The sequence below is a fragment of the Callionymus lyra genome, chromosome 3 (genome assembly GCF_982586985.1).
Source record: "Callionymus lyra chromosome 3, fCalLyr1.hap1.1, whole genome shotgun sequence".
Taxonomy (NCBI): domain Eukaryota; kingdom Metazoa; phylum Chordata; class Actinopteri; order Syngnathiformes; family Callionymidae; genus Callionymus; species Callionymus lyra.
The window spans coordinates 21,732,471-21,744,952 of record NC_141820.1 but is presented as its reverse complement, the minus strand read 5'-3'; the positions used below and the strand labels follow the sequence as shown (position 1 = coordinate 21,744,952).

The 12,482-nt window shown below is 39.6% G+C and overlaps 1 protein-coding gene across 2 annotated transcripts; it reads right to left on the bottom strand.

Moving 5' to 3' along the window:
* Positions 1–558: 558 nt before the first annotated feature.
* Positions 559–11,974, bottom strand: rab3ip (RAB3A interacting protein (rabin3)). Of its 2 annotated transcripts, XM_087787015.1 has the most exons (12): positions 11,862–11,974; positions 6,759–6,875; positions 6,514–6,680; positions 5,584–5,755; positions 4,708–4,803; positions 4,077–4,154; positions 3,356–3,559; positions 3,167–3,295; positions 2,985–3,097; positions 2,618–2,717; positions 1,626–1,695; positions 559–1,556 (listed from the first exon to the last, which is right to left on the bottom strand). In XM_087787015.1, exons 2-12 carry the CDS (start codon positions 6,846–6,848, stop codon positions 1,474–1,476), a joined length of 1,302 nt encoding a protein of 433 aa, XP_087643141.1. In that variant the 5' UTR covers positions 6,849–6,875; positions 11,862–11,974; the 3' UTR covers positions 559–1,473. The 2 variants fall into 2 exon arrangements, with proteins under 2 accessions (XP_087643141.1, XP_087643142.1); XM_087787016.1 differs by lacking the exon at positions 4,708–4,803.
* Positions 11,975–12,482: the final 508 nt, after the last annotated feature.

Here is a 12,482-nt window from a genome sequence, read left to right as displayed (position 1 = left end):
TGTTTATAAACCACGTGACCCTTTCCCATCCCGTCACTGCACATAGTTCAGCAAGTTCTTGGTTTAAGTCAATATAATTTGACACTAATAGAATTTGAGAAATAAGAAATATCCTGAATTTTGTTTAGAAATGGTTATTTACAATTCGATTATAATTATAAAAAATTACATTAGTTAGCAAGTTAACCATTCAGTTAAATCTTCATTATATTTTGAAGCCTCAGTTGAGAAAACTTTATACAATATATATATATTGCATTTTGTGAGGTAAATTTGAACAAAAAAATTAGCAAAAACATCTTAAACAATTCTTATGTGTGGGATCCTGCCTGCTGGAGAACTTGACTCCCGCAAGGGTTTGGTTGATGCCATCCGCTGTCTGATTCCACTCAAATCACAAGTGTCTTTTTAATCGACTAAATCATGAAATTCACACTAGAAATTATACTTTAATTGGAAATATTGGCGTACCAGCAGGAGACTGAAGGTACCAATTTAATTTAATAATTATTTTTCTTTTATTTCAAAGAGCATTTTGAAGGAATGATGTGATGAGTCTGGTCTTCCAGAGGTATTACCGTTTTATTTCAGTGTCTCTGAAAAAAAGGCACTAAACTGAACTGAGATAGAGAGACATTGTCAACAAGAGAGAGAGAGAAAGAGAGAGAGCTGCAGTGATCATTTAAATAAACATATAAACACACAAACACTTCCTGATTAAATACAACAGCCATCAAAACAGAGGGGAGCTTAGAAAAATCAGCCTTGTTGCTTCGCGTGCAGGTTGTTTTTTTTGTTTTGTTTTTTATGTTTGTTGCTGAGAACACGACTCCAAAAGTGAGGTCATTAGAGCGAACGGCGATTGGTTTTGTGGAGTTGACAGCGAGTCGTCACGTTAGCGAGTCATTCTGGGATGTCTTGGAACAAACGTTGTTCATTGATCGAGCACTAATCCAGGAAGATGAAGGAAGCGGGAAATGATGTTTGGAGCTCAAAAGGGCAAACTAGGGTTCATTGTTGACGTTTGTCAGGCAAACACTAGTTTGAAAAGTCATAAATTATGATTATTAAGAGAGAAAACTTTTAAAAATGCTGGAAATCAAAGTAGTGCTTTTGTCAAGTTGGCTTTTTTTCATTACTGATGCAGCCTCTTCATCGCTCAACACCATGACATGTTCGGTGCTTAAGTTCAATTCAAGATCCAAACAAATAATTGCCCCGGAGATGTAAGGAATTTAAAAAAAAGGTTGAACAGAACAGAAAAACAGAAATTGTCCTTTGGTCTTGTGACTCGCTTCATATGTGAGTGAGAGGTGATTGAGCGTAATAATGCATGGAATCACTCATTGTGTGTAGTATCACAACAAAGAAGAGCAGGGGGGGGGGCTTTTCCTCTGGAGTGGATGACAGGTGAGCTCAAGATGGGGAGGAGGGGGAGCATCAGTCTGTTGTGATTGGATCGCCGACTGTCAGTCACAGCTCGTCTTTGTAGTAGCCCAGCTTGGCGAAGGACATTTCTCTCCGTAGCTGCATCACCTCCCAGAACATCTGCTCCACTGCAAACGCACGGAAAAGATGAAAGTACTTCACACGCCTCCGCGTCATGTTTGTGCGTTTAATCTCACCGTCCTGCTGCTTGACCAGCCCTTGATGGATGTAACGGATGTAGGTGAAGAAATTGCAAACCGCCGTGATCTGAGGAGGAACACGAGTGGATTTCATTGTCTGGACCTGTTTTTTCTGCGGGTTTCCTTCAACGTTTACTACAAAATAGGTGCCATTATTGCACTGCAATTTTCTTAAACGTATCGCTCCATTTATTTTTAGAATCATCTTAAGAATATCGATGCAACAACACTTTTGGCCTTTTTCCAAAAACCCTACTTGACTCGACCTGCTTTCTTTTGCGCTGCATTGAAGCAGACAGATGGATCAGTACCTGCTCAGCTGTGGTTTCAAGTCTGCGAACCCGGCACTAAAAAAGTTACCAACTAATGGCCACTGATTGGTCAGAGAGTGATTTCACTCAATATCTGAGCAACGCAAGAAACAAACCCTCAATCTTCTAATAAAAACAATGCGTGAAAAGTACAGTCAGTAAAATTGTTCCATGGACCAGAGCCTTTTGGGTCTGGCAAGTACAACATTCCCAGTTTCGCGGCACTATGTTATGATGCCCCCCCAACCCTCGAGTTGGTAGCAAGGAAACACAACAGTATAGTGTTGGATCGAGGCAAAATCAATTTAAGCTGTAAGTTGGATGTGTAAGAGCACTCTTTGACTGAGGCCAGACAATTATTATCATTAAATCGACAGTTGAGAAGATTGAACATAATTGTCTTTGGCTCCCCCCAGTGTTCGTTGAGTATAATTGCAGCAAAACGACCTGACAACGGCAACTGTCAAAGTCAACATGTGCATACGTTTACAAAACTAGAGATGGGCTCTTGTTGGGTTGGGTTTCTACTCCTGGAAACTTCGAAAAGTACTATAGCCTTGATGGAAATGAGTGCAATCTCCATGTCAATATTTGGTGGTCACCTGGTGACATCATTGTGAAGAACTAAACTACAGAACAAAATTAAACGACTTGTTGTGCGTGTGTGTCTGTACTCACTCTGTATCTACAGTAGGGAGACACGTAGTAGTAGTTGGACGAGTCTCCGAACTTGATTCTGTGCTTACAAGTTTTGGTCTGACCGCTCAGGGCACATTTTCTGTTGGAGATACAACAGTAGACGGAAGTGAAAATACATTCTGAAACGCTGAGCAGTAATAGGAAGATCCAGAGTCATCAGGAGCTGACAGAAGGACCATCGGGGGAGCTGAGGAGGAAAGGATGATGGGGTGAGAGAGAGAGAGAGAGACTTACGTTTGCACTTCAGTCCTTCTTCCACTAGAGGAGGGAAGTGAGGGAAGAGTTGAGATGAAGATGAAGCAGTGAAAGAGCGAAGAGGATGAAAGAGTGACGCGCGGGTTCTTACTTTGGTCCTCCACACTCCACCGCCGACGCCTTCACCACCGGCAGGGGTTGGAACCCGACCGGCTCAACACTGAGCGTGTTCTGCTCCACGGCCTCCAGTATGGCCGACCCCAGCTGAGGCGAGAAGAGGAGGAGCGGGTGAGCGGTGTGCAGGCGGGGTCCAGGTGTCTGGACCTGGCGTACCTCGATCTTGTTGAAGGTGAGGCACGGGTAGATGTCTTCTCTGTAAACTCTGTCCAGGAAGCAGCAGCTGCGCTCCAGCGTGGGCTCCTCCTTCCACGTCCTGAACTCGCTGAACAGCAGCGTGTCCACCTGTTACGACATCAGTCAGTCAGTGACCCCCCCAAAACCAGCGGCTTCACCTCTCCGTACCTCTCGACACTCGCGGATGATCGGCTGCGTGGCCGAGGGGTCCGGTTGTGTCCCCATGATGGCCGAGGACGTGCTCTTGTTCCTGCTGTGGCCTTTCCTGAAGGCGGTCTTCACCCCGGGGGGAGGGAGCTCCCCGATGGGGGAGGTGGGTGAGGAGAGGACCAGGGTCTTCAGGGCCTGGACTTCTGCCTGGAGCACGTCGATCTGAGCAGGAAGAAAAGTGAGAACAACAATGAGGAAGCAGAAAAGTGAATGTTATAAATGCTAGTTTAGCTTGTTGCTATCAGTGCTAGCTGATATTTACTTTAAACCTCTGCATCATCTTCATGTCAAATCTTGTGCATCTCATCCGTTACGGGGTGTCTAAAGTGAAATCATCCCAACATTGGTTTTGTAGCATGACCGTGTTCCATCATATGCTTCTGAATCCTTTAACACGGCGGTTCCTTAATCCAGTGTGAACGATGTAAAGACACAAACAAAACGTTGTTTGCTCCCAATTTAAGAGCTGAACTAGTGTGTTGTTTTGCATGCAATGTTTTCGTGGAAAGAGTTTCATTTTTCAGTGGTAACATTCTTGGTGGGCAGCATTTATTGACTGAAACATATTCCTGAAAAACTGCTTGTCTACTTGCGCACATCATTTCTGTAATAGCTTTAAAGTGAGCTGCAACTTTCATGGTTATAGGTTATAAAACATGTTGTTTTTGTGCGTCTTCACCTTTCCCAGGGCTTCCTTCAGTTGTTTCTCCGCAGTCGCCTGTTTGACGTTGGCTTCTCTCACCATCTTGTGAGCCTCCTGAACAAAACACACTTTCGTGAGCCACAGAACTCAATAACAACTGTTTTTTTTGACAAGGCGTCACATGATAAACTTACTCATAAACTCACTTAATCATATATAATGTAGTTTTTAGTGAATACGATAAAAACTGAAAGAACTGATTTTGGTTTTGTGTAACGATGTAAAAGTGGACAGGGACAAAAACACCTTCACTTTCTGACCCAATAATTACTCTCAGAAATCCAGTAGTAGTATATGAATTAAATTAACAATCTGTAAGTTTTAAAATGATGTTTCTGGCTACCCCTTGTGTTGGAGAAGTGTAACTGCAATGACATACAATTTCAGATGTGTGCATAGCAAAATACTGTCTGTACATTTTTGTTTAGATTTGCTTCTATTTTCCTGGTAACTTTTGACCGTCTCTTAGTACTCTATATGAAAACTGTCTCCGATGATTGAAAGCTGAGGCGGGTCATGATACATTAGATCAGGGTGAGTGGACTCCCCGTCACAGTGCACTATAGAGAAGATCCTGATGCCACACAGGGACAGGAGTGGAACCGACCTGGAAGAGGCTGGCGGTGAGCTCCTCCAGCTCCTGGCCCAGCTGATCCCTGACTTTAGACAACCTCTCACATTCCTCATCCTTCAACAGCAGCTCCTTCCACACACAAACACGCACATGCAGGTACAGGACGCACAACAAAACAAAACCAAAGAAATATGAACACAAACATCAAATCATAGCATGATCATGACAAACAAAGAGATGATAAAAAAAAATTAGTGATGTGGGACTAAAACCAGAGGTTCCTATACTAATCAAACGTACGTTTTATTTATCAGAAAAAAGAGACAGGAACTAAACAAACCTCTTAACAATTCTAGACATATTTTTAAACAGTGTTTAAAAACCAAGGAAAACTTAAACATTTAACTGGAGACAGAAATAAAATTCGATTTTCTGAAAGTGAATATAATGAAAACTTTTTTAAGGTTTCAAAATGTTATAAATGATTTCAAAATCATAGAAAAAATAACAACACAAGCTCAACAAAATATTCAAAAGGAAAAAGAATAAATGACCAAGTGTTTTATTGATGTCTTTAAACATTTACAAATGTTTTCTTCTAGTAAAGAGTAAACCAATAACTATCATTTAATTCATCATCAGAACAAATACATAAATAGATGAGATATACAACTATAATATAAATACTGAGATAATGTATATTATTTGATCATTTAAATGTATTAAACGTTATAATACACACTGTTTACGTCACATTTATTGTGTGTATTATATGTTCTTCATTAGACCTCTGGATGAAAAAAAAAAAAAGTAAAAATAAGGAAGAAATAATGACTAAACAATGGTGTTGATTCACACACTCGTGTAGCGTCTTTCATTGCAATCCCCGCTGCAGTGAGTCAGTCCTACCCTCTGAGCTTTGACCAGCTCTTCCTTCAGCCTCTCGTAGCCCTTCTCTCGCACCTCCATCACCGACGGGCTGCGGAGCCTCGACAGACTGTCTGTCAGCGCGCTGCACTCCTCGCCGTCCTCTCCAGACAGGAAGACGCCCTCGGCCGACTCCAGCTCCAGACCTGGAACGCTGGACCACAGAAACACCAGATGTTCAAACAAGTTAAAAAACACTGCAACATTAGTAGAGATGTTTTATTTTCAATATTTTTTCAACTTTAATTTAAATATAATTTAAGGTACCGTATTATCCGGACTATTTTTTTAATTTTTTTTTAAACAATATGGTAGAGGTTAAATGACAAAATAATGTTCTGAATTAAGCACTTAAAATGACTTGTATTCTAAGGTCGTAATGTAATAACAAATGAGATAAAAAATACAAATTCTATTACAGTTTTGTTTACACCGACTACACAAGGTCCACATGAATTTATACCTTCCGAGGTCTGAGTTAAATAATACGGGATCAAAATCTGTTGTAACGACTTATATGCATTATATGACTTAAACTTTAAACTGAATTAAAATGATGTTGCCACTCATATTATACAGTCATCGTTTCTCAGGGCAGGTATGGCCCACTGGTTAAAAATGTCCAGCAAAAGCAGCTAATATTAGAATAATAATTGTCTAACAAACAGTTTGTTCTAGTCAGAAATGATGAATATCTTCCTCCTCAACTTCTCTACTTATGTTGTGTGTTTGTGATGCTTATTTTGGTTGATAAATGTATCATTATTTGATTTTATTATTATTTATTCTTCTACTGTAATTCTTATTGTTGTGTTCCGTACGGTTTAATGTTTTTTAGTGAATTGCTGTGACAACTCAAACTCCCCAGAACGTGGGAAGAATAGAAGGTATATTTTATCTGTTTTCACCGACCTGCCATTGTGACTGTGTCGTGGTGTGGAGTAGACCGGCTGCGTGGGGAGCTGGTCCGCTCGCAGGGAGGAGGGCGTGCCTCCGGGCGGACCCCCTAAGGAGTGTGTGCGATACAGAGAGGTGGGCGGGGTGCTATGGCGGACGGCGGGACGCTGCTCTGCTTGGTTCTGCATAAATCATGAGGCATAAAGCACGAGGTCAGACGCGCTTGTTGACTTCCCCACCGTCAACAATCCACACCGTACCTGCAAGTCGGGGGTGGTGGGCGAGGCCAGGTTGACCTCATGGAACCCCTCCAGAGTTTCTGCGTTGGTGTGACCGCTGCTGCAGGCCATGGCAGCTGCTCTCTGTCATCATACACTCTGCAGGAGCACAAAGACGACCGAGACATCATGATGTTGAATTATACAACTGAACTCAGGCCAGGACCGGCTGGGGAAGTCGCGAGAATACTCTACACATTATTACGCTCCACTAATTTAGGGAAAGATATTCCTGTTACGTGATGAAGAGAAACCCTCGAGTCACAGAGGCTAATGCCTTTATTTACCCCCATTCAAACATGTGGTATTTTGTAGATTTAATGAGAAAGTCTTTGTTAAATACATAGCGGTGACACAGAAATCCCCTCACAAATATAACGTCATTTTCTTTCATTTACATTCAGTTATTTTGTAAAGCCACATTTTGTACCATATTGGGCAAAACTCCCCCAAAATGAACATCAGAGTTCAAAGCTAAAGTCACGTACCGTGGGCTCACCCAGGAGGAAAATGCCAGAGATATCAAATTGAACAAGAATAAAAGCTTTCACATTGTTTCATGTTGCCTACTTTGTTACGTCACTATCACAGTAATATGTGAGAGCTGGATGAGAACAAAGGCAAGTGTAGAACGTCCGGTGATGTAAAGATTACATGGTATAGAATATCTTTATTGTCCCAGAACACCGTGGCTTGGACAGTAATTTGCAATGAAATTCAGTTTTAGTTACATTTTTTTTTTTTTTTTTTTTAGAATCCCTTATTAGTCCCGCGAGGGGAAATTCGGTAAATCAAGTAAATGAAATTACAAGTTACATAAATATACAAATGAGTCAATAAATAAAATAAATTGATGGATAAATTATAAAAATAAATTAATTTCAACCAAAACATCTGTAATAAAGTGTAAACCAATTGTTTTTTTTAGTGGAAAAGTTGTAGGACAGGAGAGGGGTTGTACTGGAGAAAAATTTGAGCTATGATCTTGATCTATTATGTAATGTTTTGCTTTTAAAACATTCTCATTGTCAGCAGCTTTTTAAATCCAAAACAAGGACAAGCATCATTAGCTCATGACAGAAGGTTCACTAATGCAGGGTTGTAAACCTACACAGGGAGGTGTCAGATGCATTATTGTACTTTCTGGTTAATTACTACTTTAAAATGATTATGAATTTAAGCTTACAGAGACTAAGACTACAGAGGAGATCCAGCTCTAGCTTCCACCACTAACCATGTTTGAGTCCTTGTCTACTCAAAAATGCACATTTTCCTATCTGATTATTTCACCAAAATTAATATCGTTTCAATTTTAGTTCCTGTTATTCATTTGCTACAAATATTAAACTTGTTTTTGTGATTCTCTCTGCAGGTCCTCCACTAGTTTCTGTCTCTTGTTTCTGTATTCTAAGTTTTTCCATTAGTCAAAAGGTCGAACCAACACAGAACCAACTGGATTTTCTGGACTATAAGGTGCCCTTAAGATCGACCACATAACTAGACAGCTATTTACTAAAACAAATCTGCAACACTGTTCACAAGATCATTGCATTGGCAGAAACAAAAGTCTTTAAAGGTTGATTGTTGCAGGTCGAAGCTCTGATGAAGCAGAATAGAAGATTACACTGAACCTCAGTGAACCTGTGGGTTGCAGGTGAATAGTCTTGTCAGGCTGAGAGTAGACAAGAGAACAGGTTTTTTAACTTCATTATTGAAGCGCTGGAGGTTTATAAAAGTGTGAATCAGACGGTGTACTACATCTTTTATTAAGACCCGTCTGCTTCATTCCCAGTAAGAAAAAGGCGTTTTGAGGCCCTCACACATCAACTGAAACGATTCTTCAACATTTTCTGACTTTCTTTTCATATACTGTACATTACTGAAGTAGTTCAAACACATGAAGCACTAAATTCGTCCCTCAACGACTGGCTGTAAACAGAACTTTAAGCCAGTTCCAGGATTAGCCATGGTTAACTGGGATTAATCCCCAAGACTGGAGTCATCCGGTGACCTGAAGTCTGGATTTAGACTCTTAGATGTTCCTATGAAAGAAGAATTTAAAGTATTTTAAAGGATGCGTGTTTCACCACATGCTTTATCTTTATTAAAAAGTATTTTTATCAAGTATAAAACAACGAAATATAAAGCTGTCGAATGGAGACAAACCTTCATTGAGACACTTAAAAAAAACATAAAGGAGCATTAAAGTAAAAATAATTGAATACACTGACAAATTACAGTCAAGGCACAAAAAGTGCCTAGTTTTAAGCTTTACCCAACACCAGCCCATGAGTCCAGCTCTGTCAAGTTTTCTGCCTTAGTGTCTTAAATGATTCAAATTGATAATTTCAAAGAGGGTTTATAGAAATCTAAATAAAACCCTAGCTAAAAAATATACTTGAAGAAAAAAAGGTGGCTCAACATTGAGGTCAATACTAATTTAATGCACTTAAAATATCCAGATGACCTCCAGTACACGGCTCAGGACCAGAGGAGAGAAATCTTTTCAGGCTGTTGCTCCTAAGCTTTGGAACGATCTTCCTCTCCCTCTGTGTTTGATGATCTACTGACTCCTTCAAGAAACATCTTAAGACGTTTCTATTTGTTCAGGCTTTTCCTTGATTTTCTGGAACTCCTGTGTTGTTCTCAGTATTATCTTGATCTTTAAAGTATATACTTTATTGAATATTGTTTTGATTGTTAAAGCGCTTTGTGACCCTGGCGCTATATAAATAAATATTACTTACTTACTTACTTACTTAAATGGTAGACTAGTGGTGTGTATTGGTAAGAATCTGGCTTTACGATATATTGTGATATATAGAGATACTATAGGAACAACAATATATTTAATGCCCGAGACATTGCATGACCACCGGGATCTCACTGAATTTTCTTTTTTCATAAGCTGCGGAGGACTCTATGACTGCTGCCATCTAGCGGCTGTAAGTTTAATTGCACCACAAAAAAATGAACAAAACCTTTAATATTTCCATGTCAATTGTAAATATTAAATATTTTACATTACAAACATGTCATTGATATAATACCATAACAGAACTATAATAAAATATTAATTACGATGACAAAGAAATATCGATACTGTATCTTGAGAAAAAACACTGCGATATATCAGTGTATCGATCGGTGTATTACTCGCAGCCCTAATAATGACTTATAAAGGCCACAGCATTTTAAGCTTTGTTATGAAAGGCTGTGTAGTAGCAGATATTATGAATATCAACAGTTAATCTCCAAAAACTAAAAAGCTAGTGTAAAGGAATGTTAACGAATGACAGAAAAGTATGCGTTTGTGTTACGAGTCGATGATGTAGCAGTACAATTTATATATTTGAACCACTGTGCTACACGACTGCCTTGCAAAACTGGTTTGTGAGCAAGTGAGTCACAACAGACTGGACTTTGGATTAAACTCCCAACAGGAAGTTCAGGAGAAACAATTCATTCAATTCATCCTGAACAATAAATCATGCTGGTTGACATTCCAGAAAGTCTTCATCAGTTTTTTTTTTGTTTTTTTTACACTATGACTTAAGACTGTTCATTTTTAGCCCTTGGGTGCGTTTAAACAGGAGTTTCACCTCTCAGTGTTTGTGCGTGTGCAAAGTGGGTGTGTGCATATATACAAAGGCTGAGCTCAGCACCTTGTCAGAGTCGCTGTGACGATCAATGCATTTATTAATATGTGTCAGTATCGTCAGCTCCCATTCACAACCATGTCTCGTAGCCAAGGTTTGTGGTAAACCCATTTAAATGAACACATGCTAAAGGACACTCTGGAAATCATGCTTGCTCGGCATTGTTTTCTCGTCACAATAAAGCAGTTGTTGACGTGTGGAATGGCAGCTGACCACAGGAGCACATGACGTACGACCAGCAGGATTTATTGTTTATATTGGTTAAAAAAAACCTATGCACACTTTCACATGCCTGAACCCAACCCCTAAAAGATTCACTAAGCAATTCCCCTTTGACCTCTTTTGCTGGTCTCCATGGAGACCAATCCTCGAAAGCGCACAGTAACCCGACCCGCAGAGGGATGCAGTGTGAATATCCATTTACTCCACTCGGCTGAGAGAGGCCACGTGTCTACATATATATATATATATAAAAAATGAAAGAAAACTTCATTATATTGCTCTAAACCTGCTTCCACAGCAGGTAAGATAGTGATCGATGGAGGACTTGCAACCACGATGGGAAATGATGGACGATGACAGCCCAATAGTGCTTGGAATTAAAATAAAATAAATTATATTGCTCATTTTGTGTGTGAACTTATTTTGTTCTTTTAACTTGTAGTGACACCACAAAATAAACCCAATGTTGTGTTTAAAACATTAGCAAGAAATGTTTCTGATTCTAAAAATGCCACATTTTATTCAGTGGTGAAATCATGATGAATTCTACAACAAAAACAACAACAAAAATTCAGTGTCACCATTTGTCAGCAGGAATAAAATGTGTGTCCCATGACAAGGCAACATCTCCCACACCTGTCCCAGCACTGGAGCAGGTGGGAGGAGCCTGTTTGTAAGGAAATACACCTGTTCGAGGTGGAAACTGAAGCTAGCCCCGTTAGCCTCGCTTCAGAAACCATCCATCACACACCAGCAAAAATAACACCACCCCATAATACTTCTTTTTAAAGATAACGACAAATGTAAATGTTTAAATTGTCCCCGAATTGTTTGACTTTACTGCTTATATTAAAACAGGCGATAATATTGAGTCATTTCTGGCCCTGAATTTATAAAATATAAATACGTTACTCGCTCAGGTTAAGAATGAAGGGTTTGCTTCCATTATCGGCCACAAACACTACACGATAAAAATAACTCGCATGACAAATGGATGGAAGGGATTCGTTTCTTTCATAGCGAGATAAAAAAAAACAATAATATTTAAAGTATAAAGATGTTATCCTAACACGCGCGACAACAGATGCGACAGACGACATTGGGTGCAGCTGAAGCTGAAGCTAACTTAGCAACGCCTGCTAACGGGTGACACAAGTTACGATAAAACCGGTAGAAATGACACGGATGTGGTTCGCAGACTCACTGGACCGCGGGGATGGTTCTGTTCGTGAATGAAGCGCAGGATGAGCGACACAAACACACCGAGCCTCCGTAGCGTTTGTTGACGCAGACCCGGAGCTCGGAGTGACAGACGGCCGGTGCGTTCAAGGACCGCTCGGAAAATGCAATGGTCCCACATCACAGCTCAGTTTGACTGTCGGATCAGTTATTTACACACGAATAATCGATCAATATAATGATCTTACGTTTAAAACTTAGATATAATTAGAAATAACTTTATAGATCACATGTAATTTTCCTTTATAAACCAATATTTCAGAAGATAAGTTGTAGTCCTCATTGTTATCTAATTAAAAACTATTTATTTGTATTGTTTACTTTAATATTCCCTCCAGTTTATTGTTGTTTCTGTATTTTTAGTCGTGAATCTATTGCAAAACGTACTTGAAAAAATGTATTTTCACTCTAAATAAATCATAACCATATATGTTTTTTCATGGGATTATGTTAGGTTTCAATTGCTATTATATTTGTTAACTCATATGAATGAGTTCGTTTTTATATATAAACATCTTCCTTAACTATAATGTGTGATAAACATTGTAATGATCGGTGTTTAAACTGTATTGACCAGCAGATGGCC

What these genes read in the sequence shown, in the direction of transcription:
- rab3ip (XM_087787015.1), bottom strand. Translation starts at nt 6,848, where the DNA reads ATGGCCTGCAGCAGCGGTCACACCAACGCAGAAACTCTGGAGGGGTTC. An exon ending in CCACCACCCCCGACTTGCAG is followed by an intron (nt 6,681 to 6,758) that starts GTACGGTGTGGA and finishes TGATTTATGCAG; the next exon opens with AACCAAGCAGAGCAGCGTCC. An exon ending in TCACCTTCAACAAGATCGAG is followed by an intron (nt 3,098 to 3,166) that starts GTACGCCAGGTC and finishes TTCTCGCCTCAG; the next exon opens with CTGGGGTCGGCCATACTGGA.